The sequence below is a fragment of the Malania oleifera genome, chromosome 5, assembly GCF_029873635.1.
Source record: "Malania oleifera isolate guangnan ecotype guangnan chromosome 5, ASM2987363v1, whole genome shotgun sequence".
Classification (NCBI taxonomy): Eukaryota; Viridiplantae; Streptophyta; class Magnoliopsida; order Santalales; family Ximeniaceae; genus Malania; species Malania oleifera.
Genome location: NC_080421.1, coordinates 23588991 through 23615467, shown reverse-complemented (window position 1 = coordinate 23615467; position 26477 = coordinate 23588991). Strand labels below are relative to the sequence as shown.

Sequence of the window (26477 nt, the reverse complement as noted above, 5' to 3'; positions counted from 1 at the left end):
TGCTGTATTCATAGATTTGATGAATAGAATCTTTCATCAATATTTAGATCGATTTGTTGTGGTTTTCATTGATGATATACTGGTCTATTCGATGAGTTTTGAGGAGCATGAGGCACACTTACAGCCGATACTTCATACGCTTAGGGAAAAGAAATTGTATGTCAAGTTCAGTAAATGTGAATTCTGGCTAGATAAAGTGTCGTTTTTAGGGCATGTTATTTCAGGGGATGGTATTTCAGTGGATTCCAGCAAGATTGTGGCAGTGTTAAATTGGGCCAGACCGAAAAACGTTCAAGAAATTAGGAGTTTCTTGGGGCTGAAAGGCTATTATCGTCGGTTTGTTGAGGGATTCTCAGCATTATCAGGGCCTCTAACGCGTTTGACCAGCAAGGATCTCAAATTTGAATGGGATGACAGTTATGAACAGAGCTTTTAGGAACTGAAATAGAGGCTTGTCACTCCACTAGTGTTGATCATTCTGTCAGGGGGTGATGGTTATGTAACTTATAGTGACGCATCTTTGAAAGGGCTCGGCTATGTATTGATGCAGCATGGTAAGGTTGTAGCTTATGCCTCTCAACAGTTGAAATAGTATGAAAAGAACTACCCTACCCACGATCTAGAATTGGTTGTAGTGATACATGCATTAAAGATTTGGAGGCATTACTTGTACGGTGAGAGATGCGAGATATTTTTCGATCACAAAAGTTTGAAGTACTTTTTCATTCAAAAGGATTTGAACATGAGACAGAGGAGGTGGTTGGAACTTATTAAAGATTATTATTGCACTATTGGTTACCACCCAAGGAAAGAAAAAGTGGTAGCTGATGCTTTGAGTAGGAAATCAATGTGACCAGCACTGGCATCTATGGAGGTTCAGCATCCGATCTAGATGGATCTGGAGAGACTCGGTATAGAGTTGGTAGAGAGTAATCCTCAGGCATTTATTGCCAACCTGGTAGTGCAGTCTACTCTACAGGAAAGGATTAAGACCGCTTAGAAGGATGACGCAGAATTAACGAAACTGATAACTAAGGTACAAGAAGGACAGGGGGAGGAGTTCAGTATTTTAGATGACGAAGCTTTGCGGTTCTATACCAGATTATGTGTGCTTGTAGATGCTAATATCAAAAGGACGACTTTAGAGGAGGCTCACAGGTCCTTGTACACGATTCATCTAGGTAGTACTAAAATGTATAAGGATCTTCAAGAGTCTTACTGGTGGAGCGGCATGAAGAGGGAAATTACCGAGTTTGTGTAGTGGTGTCTGACGTGCTAGAGGTAAAGGCTAAGCACTAGAGGCCAGCGGGCCAGTTGCTGCCTCTTTACATCCCAGAGTGGAAGTGGGATCATGTATCTATGGATTTTGTGATAAGTTTACCAGTGGCGCTACATGGTCAAAATTTTATTTGAGTGGTCGTTGATAGATTGATGAAGACCACTCACTTCATTCCTATTAAAGTCAACTACTCCATGGACAGACTGGCAGAATTATATATTCAAGAGATAGTACGATCACATGGTGTGCTAGTGTCCATAGTAACAAACCGAGACCCATGTTTCACGTCACGGATCTGGAGGAGCTTGCAGGAGGCTCTAGGGTCTCAGTAATTTTTCAGCACAACGTTTCATCCTCAGACGGATGGCCAGACTAAGAGAGGTAATTCAGATATTAGAAGATATGTTGTGGGCGTGTGTGTTGGATTTTGGGGGTAATTAGACCCAGTATATGCCGCTGGTAGAATTTGCATACAATAATAGCTATCAGGCCAACATCAGCATGACACCGTATGAGGCACTCTATGGTAGAAGGTGTCGTTCTCCTCTATACTGAGATGATATGGGTGAGAGGCGAGTGTTGGAACTAGAAATAGTGTAGCAAGCTTACGACAAAGTCCAGCTCATTAAAGAAAGAATATGTGTAACTCAAAGTCGGTAGAAGAGTTACACCGATACTCACCGCAGGAAACTGGAATTTGATATAGAAGATCATGTGTTTTGAAGATAGCACCATTGAAGGGAGTTATGAGGTTTGGAAGGAAGGGTAAGTTGAGCTCTAGGTTCATTGGCCCTTTTGAGATACTTGAAAGAGTGGGGTCAATTGCCTAGTGGCTAGCTTTACCACCAACTTTATTCAGAATGCATAACATATTTCAAGTTTTCATGCTTAGGAAATACGTCCCAGATCCCTTCCACGTGGTTAGTTATGCAGAGTTAGAGTTCAAAGATTCACTGGTTTATGAGGAGATACCAATGTAGGTTTTGGACAGAAAAGAAGAGGAATTGCGCAATAAGAAGATTCCTTTAGTAAAAATCTTGTGGAGAAATCATGTGGTAGAGGAAGCCTCATGGGAGCCCGAGGAGCAGATATGATAGAAATACCCGCACTTATTCAGTGGAGATCAACACTAGGTATATAAGTAAAGTAAATGTATTATGTTTTAAGGTTATGAAAAGCAAGATAATATATGTATGAGTAGTATTGTAGGATATAGAATAGGTAGTATTTTGGTTTTGGGAGAATTTTAGTTTATGTATTGTAATCTCCCTGGACCCTAAATGTAACCATGGTATTCCTCTGCCACAAGTGAGGGTGATTAATAAAATAAGTAGCCCATTTTATTTAAAGGATGGTGTCAATATAGATAATAAATTTCGAGGAAGAAATTTTTATAAGGAGGGGAGAATGTAGAGACCCGAAAAATTATAGTAATTAAATAATAAGAGGAAGGAGAGAAAATGATTTTTCAAAGGGTTTTCAGTAGGGTCTCCTTGACGAGTGGAGAGGTGCTCCTCGACCAGCAGGGCTCTGGGCTCGTCAACAAGGACACATGTCTCATCGATGAGAAATTTCCAAGATTACTGTTTCCTGAACTTGAAACTCGTCGATGAGGAGAAGGTATTCGTCGACAAGCTCCCTTCATTGACTCATTGATGAAGAGTTGTGGTTCGTCGATGAGTCCACATGGACAACACTCTATATAAGGCCAAAGGATCACTTTCTGCAGGAAAATTTCATATGCAATAGTTTCAATCTCTAGAAAATCGTCCTCCTCTGCCTTCTCTCTAGATTTTTAGCCTGGTTCTTTGCCGGTTTGACGATTGAAAGCCACCACGTCACTCCTGAGAAGTTTCTCTTCATTTTTGCAAGAGTGGATTGTTGTTTGGGTCAACTTAGGCACCATCCCCAAGCACCTCTTACACCATGACACATTGCCCTAACCAGGCCTTAAACTAGTTTCCCCCAAACCGGTCACCGTTTGACCGGTTCGTCCTCCCGAACTGGTTTTCACCAGTTTTCTCTATTGTATTATTATTATTATTATTATTATTATTATTATTATTATTATTATTATTATTATTATTATTATTATTATTATTATTATTTAAATTCTTAAATAATTTACAAAAAAATCCAAAAAATCATATAAAAATGCAGAAAAATCCACAATTTTTTTTTTTTTTTGCACTTGAAAAATCTCAGAAAAATACAATAAAAATTCAGAAAACTTACATGAAAAAATCTCAAGAAAGATTTTGAAATTAAAAATTTGTTTTTGCACTTGGAAAAAATTATAAAAACTCACAAAAATATTTTGAAGTACAAATTTTGTTTTGCACTTTAGAAACTTCAAAAAAATTACAAAAATTTCTAGGAAAATATTTTTAACTTTCACTATTTTCTTTAATTATCTTTTTGTCATTTAAAAATTCAGAAAAAAATAGGGAAAAATCATAGAAAAATTACAAAAATGCTTCTGAAGTCCACAAAGTTTTTTTTGCAATCTCTTCATCCCGAATGAGTACGAAAACTTACCAGAATATTATCTTCATACTTATAAAAACCTTATGAAATTTCCAAACGTTGGGAGCTTATTTTGTAAAGTTTTTTTTTTTTTTTATTTTCCATCCCGATGATATAAAAAGGAGACATAAACTCTTCAGAGTATGGTATGCCCTGGTTATGAGGGAATACTTACATAGTATTTATTTCGTATAATTTTTCAAATGGAGTAATTTCGAAGGCTTATTAAATTTAATTTGTGGGATAATTCTCAATTAATTAGATATCGTTCGTAAGAACAAGCACGTAGGGGGTGCTAAAAGCTTCCCCTCTCGTAATCGAACTCTCGAACCCTACTCTGGTAATGCCGATCAATTCTAACCTTAATTGGGTAGTAATCAAGTGTTCTAACCACACTAAAAGCTTAGTGACGACTCCATTACACCATGTTTTCCATGAAAATATCATTTTAAAACCACATCATCCAAGTTCGCGCTAGGAATGTTGTGACAAGGAAGTAGATCAAGCATACACGCACACGCGCGCACACGCACACACACACACACACACACAATTTCTTATCATATTATTGATGGATTAAAAATCTTATATGTTATGTAGATGTTTTACAAATCTATTTATGTATTCATGTCTTCCTATTAAATACTTTTTTGTTTTTGTAGCTCATATACTTGATGGAATGCATAAACAAGGAAGAAAATATAGTTGAAAGTCACTTGTGCTGAGGAGCAACAGCAAACCGTCAACTGTTTGGCCAAATCAGTCAATGATTTTGTTAGCTCTAACAACTACACTATCTTGGTTTATATGTTTTGATGATATTATCTTATTTGTTGTTCCTAGTATTTTCCATCCTTGCAAATCTTATCTAATATAGGTATGAAGTGTCGGATACACGGAGGTACCAAATCAGAAGCAAAGATCGGACCGAAGCACATCCTGAAGTTTTTATTGTGTATAAAGTAATTATAATAAGGTTGTGCGAGTGAGTGCGTATTGTAACTCTTGCGATTGTGTCTTGCTTGATTTCTGAGTAAGAGTTAAGTCATTGCATAAGCATACTAGGACACATGAGCATATAGGATTGCACTAAAGACATAAACACAAACTCATCTTTCATGGCTTTCAAAGTTAAACTTAAAAGAGTTTGTTAAATGAATCATAAACTCAAATATATTTTCTAAAAAGACAAATTTTCAAACATCTTAGTATTTGGAACACCTTCATACTTAGTCCTAGTTTTATCAAAATGAGTCTTGTGTCCTAAAGGTTCAAGGAAAGTCAAGTATATTTATAAAAGGACATACTAAGCATATAAGATATCAAAATGGGTTTTCAAACGTGTTTTATTAATCAAGATATCTTATATTCAAAAGAAAACTCATTCGGATAAGTTTTAATCTTTACTAGACTTAATAAATTTCATATACGTTTTTTCAAGAATGTTTTGAGTCATTAAAACGCTTTTTGATAAGGAAAAACAAAGTAATCGTCACTACCGTAGTGCAGCCTTGAGTCCTGAATACCTTTTGGTATTTTGAGCATAACTTTTTCTCGAAAAGTCCAAATGGGACAATCTTGGTGTCCTTGGAAAGTTAAGACAAAATTTCACAACTTTTATGTTGATGACTGTTTCTAATTCAGGGACTTCATTGACGAACACAGGGGATTCGTCGACGAGGTGCAGTGTATGATTAGTCGATGAGTGCAGGGGCCTAGTCGATGAGTCCAACGGGCAGAATGACGCTAACGGGTGGAAAATGACTAGTTTACCAAATAAAATATCTTTCTCCCCCCCCCCCTCCCCGCAATAGCTAGTTAATGGATCCTAAGGCTCTTGGACTATAAATACAAGCTATTAGACTTGTATTAATATGGTTTTGAAGGTCTTTGATCATTGTTAGTAAAAAACATCATTTTATACAAAACCTAGCACATTGCATATTAGTTCTTCATTACATGTGCTCATTCTCTCTCACTCACTTATTATTTGTTTGATTCAATTCTTGAGAGAATAGTGTGAGTTTTGAGTTGTAAATCATATTTGCTCATTTTAAGGAGCATTCTTTGTAATTTTCCATCTTCTTGTGAAAGGTTCTTTGTGAACCAAGTTGTAAGGTTCTTTTTGAGCGGTAGGGATTTGTTCCTGAGTTTGTAATGCATACTTCGCTACGAAACGAGTGATTATAGTGGATTGTGGAATCATTGGCTTGCTGCTAAGGCGTGGACGCATTCTTGGTATCGAACCACATAAAACTACTGGTGTTCTTCTTTCTCTCCCTTACACTCTTTATTTTATATCTTGTGTATGATTTATATTTATATTGCAATATAATTTCTTGTATCTTGCCAAGAGTTTTTATTTTGTAGAAAAATACGTATTCAGCGAAAAGAGTCTATTCACCCCCCCCCCCTTTAGACTGTATACTTTGGACTGGGACTCCCAACAAGTTTGATCTAGAATTTAGATAATTACATTCTGTATGAAATAGTCAATTACTCCAATATACTTTTGCATTAATATTGTATTATTATTATTGATTATTCCATTAATTAATATGAATTAATACTTAACTTGTGTCACGAGCCAAGCTTGTTTAAAGGACATTATCTTGCATGTGACTATTTGTCTTATGTATGTGAGATGGAGTAACCATCATGCAAATAGTAAATAAGTTTTATTCTTGGAGTAGAACAATGCCTTGGTGAAAATAGTGAGTATGACTTCAAAGTTACTTTGATGTTTCTTAATCACAAAATAATAGTTATTGCATAAAAAACTCTTTAGGGGAGGGTGAGTGTTCATAAATCATCATGAAGCTTATTAGCTATATATCTATTTGTAAATGTGTCTAACATACTTGCCTCGCTAAACGCACTTTGGCTATAAGGTGTAAATGATGAATTGTGTTTCTTTATGGTTTACCATGTGACCCATGTTTACATACATGTTTGTTTATTGCTTTCACTTAATTTTTTTTTTTTCAATGGTTGTGAATTTGTTCATGTGGTGATATTGAGGTGTACTTTCAGTTAACTAGTTAAATTAGTGTGCCCTACTTCACTTATGATGTGAAGTGTTTGATGAATGATAGTTACAATTAAAACTTAGTTAATTGCTTTATGATTCGGTTGCCTTCAGTTTATGGGATTGTGTGAAGCATTAATAATAGAACCATCCAAGCACTAATACTGAGAGACTTGATGAACTACATACGTAGGCTAAGATAGAGATGGCTTGACTTGTTAAATGTGTTGATGTATTAGAGGGATCCCATAAACAGCAGCAAGGTTCCATTGAGAAGTTTTTAGAAGTCTTCTATGCAATAGTGGAGGCTCTACAAATCTAAATAAGGGAGCTTACTACCAAGATGAACTTGATGGCTTGTGTCAGCATGATTGCTAAGTTGGAGAACTTCTTATTTGATAACAAGAAATGATTTAGTGCTATAAGGACCAACTCAAAATGGAAAAAAGTATTAATGGCGACTATGTATTAGAGTAGCAATGCTAAACGGTGACGACATACCAAGTATAATAAGATTCAAATGAAGGGTGTGCAATTAATAGTTTGGAAGACTTGAAGAAGGAGCTCAAGGCCTAATTCTTTTCTAGAAAATGTTGAGTATATTGACCGGTTCAAATTGTAAGATATTAAGCATAATGGTATAATAAATGAGTGCAGTAAAACATTTCTCTACTTTGATGGTGGATATCTAGTACATATCAAAGAAAACCAATTTGTTCTATTTACTTAAAGGATTGAAATTGTGAGAAAGGGTTGAATTTCATTCACAAAGAGTTCAAGACCTGCCTACTACACAAGCTACTGTAAAATGCTTAATTGACTATACTAGAGAGAGTTCCACCACATTCAAGGAGAGTGACACACTAGATAAAACCAATGGAAAGTATTTTATTTATAGACTTGAAAAAGTATGTAACTTGATCCCCAAGTGACTTGGAGTATTCCCCAAGTTTTCATAAAGTTTGAGCCCCAAGCAACCTCATTTAAAAAATTTGTCCGTTATGAAAATTTAAAATCTGCCGCGTGACAGTTAACTGTCCCCTTTTGGTAGTCAGCTATCTAGTTAAATTAAAGGGACAGCAGGGTGGCAGTCGCCTGCCGGGACACATGTAGTTGCTTGGCTTGACCACCCAAGTGCTTGTCATGGTTCAGGCAGTCTACTGGTGGAACATGAGGCTGCTTTCAACTTCGAGCACCCTTCAGTATTTTGATCATAACATTTTTTGTGTAACCAAGAACCAAGAATTAAATTCAGCATCTCTCTCAATTGCTCTCAAATTCTCAAGGCTCTCTCTTGCTCTCAACTTGCACGAAACTTACTGAGTTATTGCTGATTCTATTCACTAATCTTGTACTACAAATTCTAAATCTTTTAATCATTGAAAGAATTAAACGGTGATATACTTCCTTAAGCTCCAAGTTAAATTCCAGATTATTATTTAATTTGAAGTATATTATAGTACTGAATTGTTGTACTCTCAGCTCTTTGAGTAAGCATTCTTTGTACATCTATTTGATTTGTATCTTGTAGATATTGACGATTCAAGGTTATTTGGATCGTTGGCTAAGCCAGGGGATATTACTTAAAGAGGCGAACTCTAGCCTAATTGAAGGAGTGACCGAACGAGGGTACAACGTTTGGAGAGGCAGGCTCTAGCCTTCTGAAGGAGTGTGTAATCGGTGTTGTTCTACCCGACAAAGTAATTGATTTTAGTGAATCCTTTGGTGGTTTGCCAAAGGCAAGGACGTAGGCTGGGTATAAGCCGAACCTTGTAAAATCTCGGTCTCACTCCCTCTTTCCCTTACTCTTTATTTTCAGCACATTTAAATTGCGTGGATGGTTTAATTGATAATCATATATGCTACGTATATTTGGAAATCAAGTAAACTTAAAGTCTAATTTTGATTTGGGTTGCGGAAATCGAAAGGGAGTATGTTGGTTAATCATATCTTGCGAAAATCATACGGGAGTACGTTATTTGGTTAACACCCAAAGATAAATTAACCAAGAGTTTATTTGAATTCTGAATTTTGAGAAGAGTGTGAATGTTTGTTGAAAATCATATTGAAGTAGCAAATCCATATCAGCAAGTATAAGTTATCATTCACTACAGGGCTTGGTTCAAATTTGTATTCATAGGGCTTATATAAACAAACAACTATCTTAAGTTCTTACATTACCCAAAGTGCTGTATATTTTATTCTTGGTTTGGTTGTTTGCTTTCAAATTGTGGATTGATTGGTTTGATTGATTGATTACTTGAATGATTGGATGTTTGTATGATTGTGGATTAAATAAAGAAATAAGTTTTTACTGAAAGTTTGAAGAATCAACAACAAGTTAAGAATTAATTAAAAAGATTTGAAAGAAAGTTTAAAATCCAATTCACGCCCCCCCCCCTCTTGGGACTACACCTTACTTTTCAACTTCTCATGTCATTTGAAAAATGATATGATAATGATGGGGTGAGATATCTCTCAGTAAGGATGAAATAAATTATTATCAATGTGTTGCCAATGAGTTTAGTGTATACAAAATATAATCATTTGTTAAATGACAACATCTGTTAAAACACTTATAGATTGTATTCACACATGCAACATCTTTTATAAGCGAGAATTCCTGAGGATTGGGGAGATTACACGCCTATACATGTAACGCCCCTTTACTCTGATACCTTATGTAACCTTGCCCATTTAGTTTAGGTATGGCTACAATTGATACCTATCAAGGCACTCGTCTTACTCAGTAAGCCCTTGAGCAAAGAGTTTACTTCACTCCAACCATGCATAATACCACATTATAAATTACATTTAATACTTTGCTATAAATAACTTTCACATACAAACTATAACTCACACTTATATAAATATTATAAACTGTAAGCTGTTAATACTTTTACAACTATAAGTTGTGTACTATAAATACTTTGTAACTATGCTCTGTGAACTGTAATCTCTGAAATACTCTGCTCTTTTATACTCTGTTTTCATATGCTCTGTTTTCATATACTCTGCTCTGTTATACTCTGGTTAAATCTACAAATATGAATATAAGAACTCATCCCCCCCCCCCCAAATGGATAAATGACATGCTTCCCTCCATGTCGGGTTATGCGGCCCGTAGGCTGGACTTAGCCCTGGCCACCTACCACCAAGCTAAGTCAACGATACTGTATGTCTGCTAGTACGAATGACCATCCCATAACTGGTCTAAACTCTAGGTGGGAACTCTACACTTCACTGGCTAACTTGACTATTCAATATCAACACTCTCCCCAAGATGTGTGGTTGCACTAAACTCTTCATTACTGTAGCTGCGGTACCGAGCGTTCTATGGCCCATCAGAGTTCTTAAACCATACATCGCAATTTAATAATAATAATACTCTATACTTTACTTTCTTTTCCACAGTTCCAAAAATAGTATAATACCCACACATTTTAGTATATCAATATATCATACTATAAACTCATAACTTTAATTAGACAATAATATTCTTTCTCATGCCACACGATTTGAGTGTTTCTCAAAATTATTTTAATATATTATATTAAACTAATATCTTTACTTAAGGACCACTATTGCGAGTGTCATGACACCATATGGGCAAGCCACCTAGGATGGCATCGGACTTTGACATTGTTGAAATGAAGATATTACCACCACATAAACTTGATGAGGTGGTTTTATTCTTGGAGTAGGATGAGTTAGAGAAATAAAGAGTACAACTCCTCAATTACAGAGATGTTTCTTAATGATAGAGTGAGAACATTGTTGGAAGATCTTTAGGAGAAAGGGATGATTCATCATCTATTGTAATATTCACTACCTATTTGTAAATGAGTTTAACCTATTTGTCTCCCTCATTAATCATACATTGCTTATAAAGGTGTTAACCATGAATTGTGTTGCTTTACGATTTACTGTATAACTTGTGTTCACATACATGCTCATTTACTATTTTCATTTTGTTTACATTTGTTAGTTTTGAGTTTGTTTATGTGGGAAGATCATAATATACTGCTAGGATGTTGTAACTTATGACGCACAACCCTTTACAAGGTGTGAAGTATTTAGCTCATGGCATGTGAACACTTAATATGAAGTTTTTTGAGAAAAATATAAATATTTTGTCGTGATTAGACAATATATATAGTAATGAATAAAATATTCCTTTCCACCATCAATAGCTACGGAACATTATTTGTTATATTTTGTTCCGAATCTTTAACTAAGAAGAAATTTAATATAGTTTTACTAAAATAGACTTAACTAAAGGGCTTCTTTTCTTTCCAAAATAATTAATTCCACTTAGAAACAAAAAAAAATAGAGGATAAATATAAGATAAAAAAAAAATTAGTGTACTAATTTTTATTGACAAGTTTGTCATTGAGAAAAATGGTGAAAAATGATGCAATTGAAATATATTTAAAATAAAAATGTTACTCTCAATCCAACTCAATGAAACTCTATTGGTATGGCACATGAATAATATAGTAGTAGGGTGTTGACTGTTGTTTTGACAGTACGTGTGTGAAAATAGGTTTCACATTTCAAATGTTTTAAAAGGACATTTTAGCGGTGCACATTTGGTCAATTCGGTTAATTTAGTCAATTTATTTTTTTTTTAAAAATAACGAAATTAATCAATATCTTATGTGTTGAATTATTATTAATCCAAATTAATCAAAATCAAAATATATATATATATATATATATATATATATATATATATATAAGTTTGGCTAGATAAGTTAATTTGATTGACTGAATTTTTGCCTCTAAACAATATTGATACTTGTTTTAACTTAATTAATTTGACATTAAAAAATGACAGTTGAAAACATATATGATGTATTGTATGTGGCATATAAATTTTATAATTATAAAACTACTAATAATTCAATTAATTGAAACTATCGATCTGCTGAACTAATAAAAAACTAAATTTTTAGGAATATTTAAATTGAATTGAATTGAATTGAATTTCTAAATTTATTGAACCAATTTCATTGAGAAAAATCAATTTGTTTTAACTAATATTTCAAAACAAATTGTCCTCTATAATCCATTAATGTATATGTTTGTTTCACAAAATCACTTCTATTTTGAAGGAAACATTCATTTCTTTGTTTTATACACACACATGTACTAGACTAGATCACAATTATATAAACTAATTTCTCTTAAATGGATTCTATTTTTCTTTGTGCCCCAATTAAAAATCTTTTCTCTTGAATGATGAGTTTAAAAAATATTGCAGTTTTTAGAACTTTGGTTTGGACTCTTAACATGTTGTGTGATGCCAAAGCACAACTTGTCTTAGACTGCATGCATGTGCACCAACAATGCTTAAACAATTTTTTATAAAAGTACTTTTTTAGCCATACATGTAGTCTTATTATAGATGTACCAAACTATTTATATTTTTTTTATTTTTTAAATGAATTTAAAATACTAAACAAAAAGTACCCTTTTGCTTAAATATATATGACAGTAGGTAATATTGACATTTGGGTGATGGTAGCACAGATGATATGCATACATGCATTTAAGTTCTTTCGTGAAAGACGTTTAATTAAAGACAAGCAATTATTCAAAGTACTTTGTCCATATTTATAAGAAATTTGGATGTTCTTCACAAATATGATCCCAAATAAACATGAAAAGATTCATACCTCGTAACTTAGTAGTCTTATAAATTATTACTTTTATGATCATCATACTATCACTATTTATTGTCTTCAATCTTCTTCCGCCAAAGATTTTTTCATTTTCAAAGGAACTGAAGTTACAACTCTTTTCCATTTCCATTCAAAAGTTCTTGTATGTTTATGTTTCCACGCCACTTTGAGACCCCGAAAAATGGTCTTTTTGTCTGAATGTATTCAAAATGGCTCGCTTTCTAGGGCTTATAACAATTTTTCTACTTACTTTGTTCTCTATTTCTATTTGTTGAGAGAATCCTGAGGAAAAACATTTTGTTTCTCATTTTTTTTCCATCATCGTATGGAACAAAAAGATAAACCAAATCTCAACACAATAATATTCTAGTCAACGCACTTCTTAAAAAATTGAATTATGTATCAATATCGTTAATAATGGAATAAAGAGTGGTGATAATAGTTATTGGCAATAAAATGTTTTTCTTAATTTTTGAGAATGCTATGTCAAAGTAACAAGTTTATTGCATGACAGACTTAATGTACAGTAATCGAGCAAGCATGCTGCGTCAACAACATGCTTGGAAATTTGGAAAACAACAAAATATATTTTTATTACTAAAATTTTGGCCAAATTTCAATGAATACTTTAAATTTTAATTATTTTAATGCATGCCCCGTTAAATTTATAATTTGCATTACTATTTTGTTCAGCCATCAATCTCTTGATTGGATATGTAATTACCAAAGTTATCCTCAATCTTTGAGATAAATCAATTTTCTTATTTTATATTCGTTGCACAGACATTCAACTACAAAGAATTGTAATTATAATATATATAGATTTACTAAAAGCACATTCAAGTCATGGATTTATTCTCTTCCTAAATAGTTAACTTGTCGTACAATATATATATATATATATATATATATATATATATATATATAAAGCAAATAAATACAAGATAAAACTAGTATATGCCAAAAAAGAGGAAAATTTGCCCTATTGTGTTTTACTAGCTAAGATTAATTATGAAAAATACAATGAAAAATTAATATTAAAATTTTTGTTCTAATATGATTAAAAATTAAGAAAAATAAAAAATTTTAATATATATATATATATTTGTTTAAATAGTTTTTAAGGTTTCAAATTGTTCTAGAAGAATTTAAAAAGTGGGCGAAAATCTGAGTAGTGAAAAATGTGCTGTCCTAAAAAAAAAAGGTTTTGCTTTAGGCCTTCCTCCAGTAATTTCCACTTGGAAGAGTATGCAAGGACGGGTCATTATCAAGACTCAAGCGTGTTAAGAGGGGGTGGATGTTAAAAGAGGGGAGCAAGAAAGCTGGGCGTCAGCTTTGGCGTGCAATACAGAACAAGGCAAGTGTGCTAATGGCCATAACCAAAAGAAATTTTTTCTGCTTTCTCGGCACAAGTAAAGAGAAAATCATAAAGGGTAAGAAAACAATTGTGCGGAGGGAAAACCAAAGAAAGAAAATTCCAACAATGCTCTAACTTTGTGTATATATGGGTGGAATTTGAATGGTCTTTTGCTCATCAGGGTTCGTTTGGAGGAAAAGAAAAGGTAAAGGGAAAGTTGTGATTAATTGTGATGGAAAGTGTGGGCTATGAGCTTGGCTTTTGCGTGGGTTTGTCGTGTTAATTCAGATCACTTTGGTTGAGTGCGGGAAAGGAGAAACAGCTCTTGTTCTGACGGGTTTGTGGATTTCAACTTCGATTGGCATTTGGTTTGATGGATACATGGCGGCTTTGGTCCACGATGACACATGCAGTGTTCATGCATGGGCTTAAACCTAAAGATTGAACTTTTTGTCACGGTCTTTTTCTATGTTACAGGGTGAAGAACTCAAAAGCAGGGGGTGGAAATGGTTAGCTTCACGCATTTTTAGGTGAGTTTTCCATTCCATTTTGGTTGCCATGTTGGACCAATTAGTTCTCTCGTTTTGTGAGGTTTCATTATCTTCTTTGTTTTTAGATGTTTTGGCTTTCTAAGCATTTGATATAATTCCTTCTGTTTCTGAGATGAATCAAGAAATCGACCCTTTGATGGCTTTGCAGATTTGGTACCAATTTTTAATCTTGGGTTTTGTTAATGTTACGAGGAGAGTAGCTTTTGGGGTTTGTCTTCTGATATTTTAGAACTTGAATGCTTGATTACGAGGCATGTGTTCATGTGGGGTTTTAGAGTGGTTTATAATGGAGCATAATGTCACCATTTTGGGTTTTTTTTAAGGGGATTGGGGAGATTTCTATGATATCTCTGAGATGATACGTTTGGATTCCTTACATTTTCAGTTTTTTCACAGATTTTGTTGGTAGATGATGTTTGATTTCTCATTGATATAAACGCTGTTGTGTGATCTTCTCGTTTTATTCCAGCTACGCTTGCACAAAATAGAAGAAAGATGCTTGTTGTCTACCGATTTGGTGGTTTCTTCAACTGATACCGAGATGCTGTTTTCCGTTGCAGGTTTTCAAACTTCAACGGTAAAAGAAGACATATATATTGATTTTATATGTAGCATTTGGAACTTGAAGCCTTAAAAGAGTATAGGAGGTCTTGGTGGCATGAATCTTTAAGCTTTAGTTAAAAGAAAAAAAGTGGTAACAAAGAAACAGAGAAAGCAGAGTCAGAGAGATAAAGAAATAGAGAGAAGTGGGTGCCGTCAGATTTGTGCTTGTTGGGGTTTCTCTTGCTTGGGAATTATTTAGTGTAGGGATTCTGTTGGCTATGTCTCCTTTGCTGACCGGACGCACCCGCAGTCCGTGGGCTTTGCTGCCGACCAAGGAAACAACTTCTTCTTTGGCTATCTTTCCATTGAAGAGAACCCATTATTAAAAATAAAAAAAGAAGAAAGAAAATTTTCCATCTCTCTCTCTCTCTCTCTCCTTGGTTGCAGTCAAGATTCGGTCATTTGGTCATACCTGCGGCATATATCCTTCCCCACTTTGAGATCCTTTTCCCTTACCTTGAAGCCCAGAAAGTTGTTGCATTCAGAAACTTGGTCCCCACACTTGAAGTATCCTTTACCATTTCTGGAAAAATTTTCCTTGATTCGTGATATGATTGATCATTTGGGATGCGTGGTGTCGATTCCAGTGTCGTTGATTTAGCAGTGATTGGTTGAGTAGGGAAAGGGGCTAGTTTATTGGTTTCAAAGGAGAAGTAGATCTTCTCCTTTGCCGAGATGAAGTTTATGAAGCTTGGATCAAAACCTGACTCCTTTCAGACTGACGGGAAAAATGTCCGGTGAGATCTCTAAACCTCTCTTCCCCCCTCCAGCTCTTGTTCTATGCTGAACTTAATTATTTTAGGATTTACTGCTGCTGATGTTAAGTTGGTGAATTTTGGAGTGTTTGGCATATGCCATGGCTGATTTTGCTGTTTTTCAATTTGTTTCTCTTCATTCAAAGTGCCTTCATGGTAATTTGAATATTGAAGTTTCTTTTCTGGATAATTTCTTGTTCCATGTTTTGTAACAAGCTGAAGAAAGCTTCGGTGTCTCTTTTGAGCTTCCAGTGTTGCACTTGTTGGCCTCGAGTATAATTTCCATAAGTAAAGCACTAGTTCTAAAACAAAATATGTTCACCTGTTTGTGAGTTCTGTTTGTTCTTTATCCTTCATATCTATCCATTCCATGCTATCTTATGTTTAATTATTGACCTTGCATTTCAAGATGACGTATTCTTCTCCTAATAAATTGAGTAGGCTTATTCAAAATAGCAATGATGAGCATTAGAAAAAATTGACTGAATTTTAAGGTAGTTTTTTAGGTATGGTAGATTCCTGATGGAAATTATATCTCTAGCAAATTAGACTCCATTTATATGTTGGATGGTTTTTTATACACACTGGAATTGTTATTGGATCATGAAGAAGACATGCAATGCATGTCTTTTGTTGACTTGTGATATATGGCTTTGAAGGCAGTCCACTTATAGTCAATGCAAGTGGTTGTTCACCAATGATGCACTTAGATGAAGTACTTCTGTGGAAAGATTTTGAAAATGTCATGATGTTAAAATGGCTAAAGAGAAAAAGTGAAGCACATTTAGATTGCTGATATTTGAGTTAATGTTATTGCTATAGCCATGTTCGAAACCAAGAGATGACGAAGATTAGGGGAACTGGCTTCATAATCAACACGGAGATCTCAACTTATCCCATTTTGAGAGTTCAAATAAAATTTAAAATTTAGTGCATATATTTTGAAATATGATGAAATTTCAGTTTCTTTTTGCACTAATTCTTTGAAGTAAAGGATTCCAAAGATTACATACACCTAAGAGGTATAATTTCTAATGTTTGGTAAATGTTGCTTGTGCAAGTTCTTGACCTTATTAGTTGGAGCCTCAGTGTTGTATATTTGATGCTTCTGTCAATATTTTCTGCATCTAAAAATATGCTCTTATTATTTATGCAGCTGGGTGTATAGAGAGACACTTAAATACCATTGTCAAACATTGTTTTTCTTTGGGAGCAAAATTAACTAGTGACATATTAAAATAATTTAGAAACACCATTGATACTTTCAACATTACTGATGTAAAGATGATGGTAATCTACAAGCTGATGAACATTTGAGACATTTAAGAATATCAATGACTTTTTTTTTATCTTTTCATGTTTTATTTATCTCAAAATCAAATTAAAAACTGATTAATGCTACTGTTTTAATTCTTATTTGAATCTTTGAAGAAGAGGTTTAGTATTGTTTGATTTGTTTTCCTTGCTGCAACATACCTGTGCTCAGATATAATATTAGAATACTGTTTGATGCTTATTATTTGTTCTAAACATGACATTATCCATTAAACAATGAATACTAAATGTTTTGATTTTTTATTGCTTGCCACCTACTGACGTATCAGTAGTTAGTAATCAATGCCATGATTGAAAGCAAGAGGAATGGAGCAAAATAATTTTCTAAATAATGAATATGCCTATAAGTAGGTACAGGTTTGATCTCAAGGGGATTGCTGGATGGAGCCAAAAGGATATGTGGAATGAGACCAATAGCCTAAGCTGGCATTGGGCAATGTGGGATGATTTGGGGCCTTGTTTCAGGTTTGAATTTGGACCAAACTTGACTTAAATTTGAGGCTGGATTTTTTATGGGATATTTTTGGAGTGATATTGGATTCCCTTTCCCTGATTAGAGATGGATTTGATCTGGGTTCAAATGAGTGGGGCATAGGTGTGGTTTCAAGATTGTGTTTTGTTGTGGTAGGTCTTGGGCTTGCTCAAAGAATAGTAGGGTATTGATTGTGTGGTAGAGAGTGTAAGGTTATCAGAGGTTAAAACCTTTGAGATTGGAGACTTCTTGGTTTGAGTTCCCTGAGGTGAAGAGTGGAGCTTATCTGAATTAGGTGTAACAGGGTAAACCATGATATGGATAATATGCAGAAGCCAAATGCTGGTGGCTCATAATCTAATTTGGAGGTTCTTGGTAGTGAATTTTGGGTTGCTTTGATTTGGTGGTGAGCACTGGTTCAGAACAGTTGTGGTGGTGTTGCTGCTTGTTGGCTGTACGAAGGAGGTTAGTAGTCATTATAGTAAAGGTAATTAGATTTTGGAAGTAGTTCTGGGATATTCAAGACTGTTGTATGGGGCCTTGTGACCTGAGGACACCCTTTTTTTCCCCTTGTATGCTGATATATACCTGTATATGCGCACATACAGAGAAGCAATATCCCAGGTAATCATCTGGTTGTGCAGATCTTAGTAATGCCACATTATGTGTAGTGCTTAACAATATTGCTTATCAATGACAAAACATAATGATTTTTCCCTCATTTAACACTATTAATATCCTCATTCCCATGATTATATCTTTCACAGAGACAATGGAATTAGGTAAAACTTAGCTCTTAGTATCTCCAGTAATGGTTCTTCACCATCCTTGGTAAACTAACATCTTGCTAACGGCTTTCTTATATTTATATTTATCTAATTTGTTGCATTTTATTTCTACATTTACCCGAAGAACATTCCATTCTGTAGGTATGTGGCGAATGAGTTAGCAACTGATATCGTTGTTACTGCGGGGGACGTGAAGTTTTATCTACATAAGGTATGTTTTGTTTTTCCCTGCTAAGTGACAAGGGGTCTCCTTTTTAGCTATAAATTCATTTTAGAGTTCAATAGATTGACACTGGTATGGGCTGTGCATTTCCCAGGGGATATTTTGTTTTGGGCACCTACTCGTCTATCTGTCATTGCTGTGTGGCATTTTGTAATGTGAAACATTACATTGTTGTCACGCCTGTCAATGTCTTCAAACTATTCAGATAAAGTGATCCTTAGTATCATATTTGACTTGGTTATCGACAAACTATCAGACTGATGCTAATATGTTGAATGATAATGAAAGATTGGGTTTCCCATTAATGTGGCTTGAGATATGCTGAGCTGTTCATTAGTCATGGATAGCTGATGACCTAAGGTTATTCTTTTTTCAAATAATATATATTTTACTGCAACATTAAAACTATTTGGCATATAACATTCATTTAGTTGATAAGGATTTTTCAATTTACTAAAAATAATACCTAATTTATTTGTGAAAATATTGTATGATAATCTCATTGGGATTGACAAAGATATCAGTTGCGAGTTTTCACTTAGGAATTCAACCAAGCCAATCCATTTGCTTGAAGCCTAGATTGGCAGACCTGGCCCAACTCTGTTTACATCATATACATACATTATAATCTGCTCTATTGCTGCATATATTCATTCCTTAAGAGTGACAAGCTGAAGAATCTGGTCCTGCAGTTCCCACTTCTGTCGAAGAGTGCTTCTTTGCAAAAGTTGGTTGCCACCACTAGTGAGGAAAACAGTGATGAAGTTCACATTCATGATATTCCTGGTGGATCTGCTGCATTTGAAATATGTGCCAAGTTCTGTTACGGCATGACTGTTACCCTCAACGCTTATAATGTTGTTGCTGTTCGGTGTGCAGCCGAGTACCTGGGAATGCACGAGTCTGTTGAGAAAGGGAATCTCATATACAAGATTCAAGTCTTTCTTAACTCGAGCATTCTGCGTGGCTGGAAGGATTCAATCATTGTTCTTCAGACAACAAATTCTCTGTTACCAATGTCTGAGGAACTAAAGATTGTTAGTCACTGCATTGCCTCTATAGCCTCCAAGGCCTCTGTTGATACCTCCAAGGTGGATTGGTCCTACACGTATAACTGTAAGAAATTCTCAGAAGAAAATGGAAATGAACAAAATTGGAATGGTGTCAGAAATAGACCAACTGTCCCTAAGGATTGGTGGGTTGAGGATTTGTGTGAACTTGAAACTGATTTATATAAGCGAGTAATAATGAATATCAGTTCCAAAGGAAGAGTACCTAATGAAGTGATTGGAGAGGCCTTGAAAGCTTATGCTTTCAGAAGATTGCCGGGTTTTAGCAAAGGTACAATCCAGTGTAGTGATTTGGAGAGGATTCGATCAACAGTCGACATGATTGTATGGTTGTTGCCTGCAGAGAAAGGCTGCATCTCATGCAGTTTCTTGCTCAAGTTGTTAAAAGCAGCCATCCTTGTGGATTCGGGAGAATTGGCAAAAAGAGAGCTAACAAAGAGAATTGGGCAGCAACTGGAGGAGGCCTCTATTAATGATCTTTTAATACGAGCACCAGAAGGGGAAACTACAATCTATGATGTTGATATAGTGCTGAAACTAGTAGAGGAGTTTCAAATGCAAGATCCGACTGCTGAAATTGAATCAGCAGTGGGCTGCGAGCTACAGGAGATAAGAAGGCCAGGCATATTATCAGATGCTTCCAAGCTGATGGTGGCAAAGCTGATTGATGGGTACCTTGCTGAAATTGCAAAGGATCGAAATCTACCTCTGTCAAAGTTTGTGGAACTTGCGGAGATGATCTCTGGTTTCTCTAGGCCTGCGCATGATGGGCTTTACCGGGCCATTGACATGTATCTCAAGGTAAAAGAGATTTTTCTTTTTTTTTCTTTTCTAATTTATGCTGAGTTCATATTAATTCACTTGGTTTTCTGGTGAATAAGGCAGAGGAGATGCTGTATTTGGTCACATTTTATAGGACATGTCTCTATGAAATTTATTAAATTATTCTATCTCAGATTCTCATGAAGCTGGCTTTGCTGGCTGTTTTCGTGCATATTCAGCAGTTTATCATTTTTATTCTGTTTTTTTTTCCCCCTTCGAGGAAGTCAAGATTAGCTCTTCAAAAAATACAAGCAATCAAATGGGGGTCCATGAAAGCTAGTGAAACAACTTTCATGCAACTAAGAAATGAGCGAATTTGTAATTTTCTAGCAATGTTATGGCATTCTTTCACAGGCATGCATGGAAGTTGCACTTCCCCTATCTTGATAGTAGCACTTCATGGGGAACTTTGTTTCCTGTTGCTTCCTCTTTGTTTTGCTTTGTTTTTGAGAAGAAAAAAACTTTCTGCAGTGCAACAGAGGAGGGTTATGCTGTCTTTAGTTATGAGACGTGTGCATAACAGTTGCTAATTATATATCTCACAAATCGGAATGTTTTGATACAGGAGCACCCTGGGATCAGCAAGAGTGAAAGGAAGAGGATATGCAAGCTGATGGACTGCAAGAAGCTTTCAGTAGATGCCTGCATGCATGCCGTGCAAAATGAAAGACTTCCCTTGCGTGTGGTTGTTCAGGTGCTCTTCTTTGAGCAGGTCCGGGCTGCTGCCTCATCTGGCAGCAGCACTCCAGACCTACCCAATGGCATTAAGAATCCAAATGGCGGCTCCAGTGGAAGCTCAAAATCAGCAACAACTAACACAGATGAAGACTGGGATGGTGTGGCCACAGCTGAGGAGCTCAAAGCCCTCAAGAGGGAGCTAGCTTCATTAAGGCTGGGGAGCAGAGGGGTTGGAAGTGAGAGAAATGGCGGAGATAGTAAAAGTAGTACTGTCGACAAAGCGACTGTTGGTAAAATGAAAGGGTTGCTTTCGTCGAAGAAGATATTTGCAAAGATCTGGTCTGGCAAAGGGTGGCATGGCGAGAATAGCGGCTCAGAGTCATCTGAGAGTCTTGGTTCTGCAAACCCTGATGAAACTAAATCCACACCCTCCAGAAACCAGAGGCATTCTGTCTCTTAATAGAAATAAGTTGGTGGGTATGGGGCCTTTTCTTCTGTCAAACACAAGTTACAGTTTTTTCTGCCAGTCGTTCAGAGATGGTGAAGCTAATTGGGACTGTTGATTTTGCAGGGGATCAATTGCTTGCCGTTCTGTTTATTGCTGAGAAAATTCAGGTAACTCCATTGTTGATGGTTCCATACCAATTTCAGTTTGATCACTGAATCATAGCCCATTGGAGTTGAGACACATGTCCATGCATTCAATTATGCTGAAAATATTTTGATCGTGCTGCTGCAAGCGCATCATGCCATCTGTTTTCCCAAATGAAGGGCATCAATTTACCAATTAAGCTGATTTTTGTTGAGGCAAATAATTCTTTTTTTGTCTTTCCACCGTCTATATTTGCTGGGTTCCAAAGTTCTGCCCGGCATAACATGGCCTAATGTCAATTGCATTGGTCTTCAGTCCAAGAAACTCCCCGACAATCTGAGAATGGAAGGAAATGCAGACGCTGCTATTTTCTTTTCTTTGTTCTGGGTATGGCATCCATTGCTTTTTCACAGACAAATCAAAGCAATCTTCATCATATTTGAGTAAATTTGAGGGGGGAAGTTTTCATTTGTACATTAGAATGGTAGCTGAAAAGTAGGAGCCTAATTATGTTGCAAGGAGTTCTGCTTATATTGTTGGGTTGTCATGAATGTAGGACGTGGTTTCAACACTATGCAGCGCCAAAGAAATGAAAGAAAACAAAAAATGAAACCAAACACAAGAGGCAAAAACAAAAGCAAAAGAAAACCAAAGCCACAGACTTCAAATTCTGAGATCCCTAGTATAAACTTCTTGTAGGCTTAATCTTCCGGTGAAACTCAAACTTGAGCATAAGGTAAATGCAGTGCTGAAGAGCAGCTTGAGCGTGTCCTGTTTCCTAAGATTGGATATTGTCACCAAAGTATATTGTTTAGTCGCATGAGATTCTAAAAATGAGAACTAATGGAAAGTACTTGTTTCTCCACTCAGGCAAGTCATGGGATAAAGTTTACCAGTAGAATGAAAACAAAAGACTTACATAACAATGGAAGTAACAAAATCCAACAATCAAGAATCTCAACTCACAATGTACTAATCAATGAAAATGAAGGGCACATGAAGTTTGTGTAATTAGACCTCAATAACACAAGAATATCTCTCTACAGAAATTGCGCAAAGTAGCTTTCGATTTACATATTGATGAACTCTCTGTAAAAGAGAAATCCCAGAATTTCAAAATACCAAAGACCCTTATATTTGACAAGAATCGAGAACAATTCTTTTTGCTTTTAAGGTAAAACTTAAAAACCTTCAAAACCGATAGTGTGGCCAGCTTCAAGACAAAATAACTTGTCTTGTAGGAAGGACCCTTTTCTGGTACCCTTCAACATGATGTTGGCCACTTCTCGTGGTATTAGCCTAAAATAAGAAGTCGTACAATCTTCCATTCCAGACCCCTAATGAGTCCTTTTAATTAGAGAAAATCTCATGCCCAATTACCAAGCTTCAACTAGTATTAATACCCACCAAGCCCCTACAAAGTACTTTTGTGTAAAGGTCTTGATCACCACGTCCAATGAGTTGAAATTGGTTGGGAATATTTTGAAGTTTTACCATTAACTCTCTAAGACATCATAGATCAAATATTTCCAACATCTATATGCTTGGGTTTGACGTGATAAGCAGCATTGTTTCAAAGGTAAGTCGTGCTTTGATTGTGGTCATTGATCATATATCAATCATGCTTGCAATCCAATTCTCGTGACAAATCCCTTAGCCACAAAACTTCTTTACAAGCTTTGGTAGCAGTTCTAAACTCTGTTGCTGTAATGGAAAGAGCAACTCGCTTTCAAAGCTTTGATAACAAATAACCCATCCTTGTATCAACATGACTAGCAACATTGAAATTGGTATAAACCCCCAAAATTGAGTTTGCACCTCCAAATAACAAGCATAATAGGATATGCCTCTCAATTTTTCTTTATCTAATTCATTGCTACCCAATGCTCTTTACCTAGAACTACAAGGAATACGGACACCACACCAGGTGCACCTATCATATCCATTCTTGTACAAATCACGTCATACATCAAACTAACTATAGCCAAGGAATATGGGATATTCTTCATCTCATTCTTTTCCTTCTCATTTGAATGACTTTACTTTGAACTCAACTTAAAATGGATTGAGTGATGTTTCAACCCTTTGACCATTCTATATATTGAACTTCTCAAGCACCCATTTAATGTGTCTTGTTTGTGATAGCTACAACTTTCTTGCTTTCCTAGCACTTTGATTTCCATGCCTAGATTTTCTCTCTAAGTCCCAAATACATCTTGTCAAAGGACTTACTTAAGTCTTTTTTCTTTTTTCTAATTTTTTTTTTCCAAATCTTTACTAATAAAGGGCGTGTCATAAATATCATAAATGAACAATGAAGTCACCATTTCTAAACTTCATGTGGATAATGGTTCATCATAAAATAATAAAATTTCTTATATGGCTATTAACGAGCTCATTTCAAACTGTACAAGTTAAAGTTTTCATTACCCTTTTTAACAGATTCTTGAGGTTGCTCAATCTAGATTTTCAATTTTAAGTCACTATGAAGGAAAGTAGTGAAAACATAATGGAATTTCTGTATTTCTTGAATAATCTTTGTACAAGACTGATATACAATATTTATAATACAATCATAAAGTCTGAGTATGGAAACAATCTCCTAACAGAATCACTCTCAATAATATACAATCTTCTTTATTTATATACTTTCCTAATTTACTCAAGATATGAAGATACTCGAGATTTCTACAATCCCCCTCAAGTTGGATCATAGATATTGATCACATCTAACTTGCAAATGAAATTATTAAAATTTTGTTGGGCTAACCCTTTAGTAAAGAGGCCTGTAGTTTGTTCCTTGGTAGGTACATAAGTCATACAAATGGTTCATTCTTCAACCTTCTCTTTGATAAAATGTCGGACCACTTCCACATGTTTAGTCATGTCATGTTGAATTGGAGTGAGAGAGATATTGATTGCTATTTTTTTGTCACAATAGAGTTTGATAGGGAATTTCACCCAGATTTGTAACTCTTCCAAAAGTTCCGTAACCACATTCCCCCCTGAGTTTAAGTGATTGTTCGTACATGATAGGTCGGGGAATGATGCAATGGGAGACTCGGGAAATGATGCAATGGGAGACTGAGTAGATGGCGCAAAATCAGCAAATGGTACAAAATCATCATTAGAGAAATCAAAGAACCGATCTTCACTCCACTTCTCCCCTTGAAAAGAGGGCTTTTGGAAATAAGGAGTGGTTTCAAAGAACATGACATCAAGGTTAACAACAAAAAATTTTAGTTACGGGATCATAACATTTGTAGCCTTTCTGAGTAGGAGAATAACCAATAAAAACACACTTAATGGCACGAGGTTCCAATTTATCCCGATTGTGAGTGAGATTGAAGTGGAGTTGAGAGTTGGGAAAGTATTCCTGGAATTTCTGGAGAGGAGTGGCAAAAGAAAGAACTCGATTAGGCATTCGATTAATGAGATGTGTAGCTGTTAAAATGGTATCGCCCCAAAAATATTTTTTCATATTTATAGTGAGCACCAATGTCCGAGCTGCTTCAAGAATATGCCTATTTTTACGTTCAACAACCCCATTTTATTTAGGGGTATCCACACAGGAACTCTAATAAACAATTCTATTTTCTTAAAGATAATGTCCCAAGATATCATTGAAATATTCCATACCATTATCAATACGTAAAATTTGAATATAGAGTGGAAACTGACAAAAATATATCGGACTTCAGTTTTATCTTTCAACAAGTAAACCCAACAAATACGAGTATGGTCATCAATAAAAGTAACAAACCATTTTGTATGAGTATGATTAAAAGAGCGTGAGGGCCCCTATAAATCACTGTGAATCATATTAAACGGGCTGGATGGTTTGTATGTGGATTTTGGAAAGGAATTACATTGGTGTTTTGCAAGTTCACAAACCTCACATTGAAAATTAGAAGACATTGTATTTAAACAGATAGAAGGAAACAAACGTATTAAATATTGAAAATTTGGATGACCCATCTTGAAACGCCATAACAAAATCTCACTATCTCTAGAAATAGATGTAGAATCACAAGAAATAGTTTTACATTGTTCACTCATGTTTGCCTCTTCAAAGTGGTAGAGCCCCTCACACGCCTTAGCACTGCCAATCGTCTTCCCCGATGATAGGTCTTGGAAAACACAGTGAGAGGAAATGAATTTAGTGGAGCAATTGGAGTCTTTTGTTAACTAGCTAATAGATAAAAACTTGCAAGACAAATTAGGGACATGTAGGACAGATTTTAAGGTTATAGAATCAGATATGTGAATACTTCCTTTGCCTGCAACAAAGGAGAGTGATCCATCTGCACTTTTAACTTTCAAATTTCCAGCACATGGTGAATAGGATGAGAACAAATGATAAGAATCAGTCATATAATCAGAGGCACCCGAGTCAATTATCTATGGTGATTTGTAATGGGATATAGTATTTAAGGCTGACAAAAAATTACCTTGGTGGGCTAAAAAACCAGTGGAAGACTGACCCGATACTTGAATAGAGGAAAACATTTTATATAGTTGGTCCAACTACTCTGGACTGAATGTGCCACTTGGAGTGGTATTTTTCTCACCTTGTGATTTCTCAGCTGATTTATTAGTGGTAGCCTGATAACCACGATTTTTTTTTTATTTTGTCTCGACTTTCAATCTGCAAGCTTTCCATGAATTTCCCAACAGGTATCTTTTGAATGACCTGGCTTGCAACAGTGT

The 26477-nt window shown here is 35.4% G+C and overlaps 1 protein-coding gene across 4 annotated transcripts; it reads left to right on the top strand.

Moving 5' to 3' along the window:
* Window positions 1-13789: 13789 nt before the first annotated feature.
* Window positions 13790-22298, top strand: LOC131155341 (BTB/POZ domain-containing protein NPY2). 4 transcript variants are annotated; one of them, XM_058108398.1, is made up of 6 exons: window positions 13790-14408; window positions 14990-15769; window positions 18524-18593; window positions 19298-20476; window positions 21063-21648; window positions 21747-22298. In XM_058108398.1, exons 2-5 carry the CDS (start codon window positions 15708-15710, stop codon window positions 21633-21635), a joined length of 1884 nt encoding a protein of 627 aa, XP_057964381.1. In that variant the 5' UTR covers window positions 13790-14408; window positions 14990-15707; the 3' UTR covers window positions 21636-21648; window positions 21747-22298. The 4 variants fall into 4 exon arrangements, with proteins under 4 accessions (XP_057964381.1, XP_057964383.1, XP_057964382.1 ...); XM_058108400.1 differs by having other exon boundaries at window positions 21063-21652; XM_058108399.1 differs by having other exon boundaries at window positions 13837-14408; window positions 14899-15769.
* The last annotated feature ends 4179 nt before the right edge of the window (window positions 22299-26477 follow it).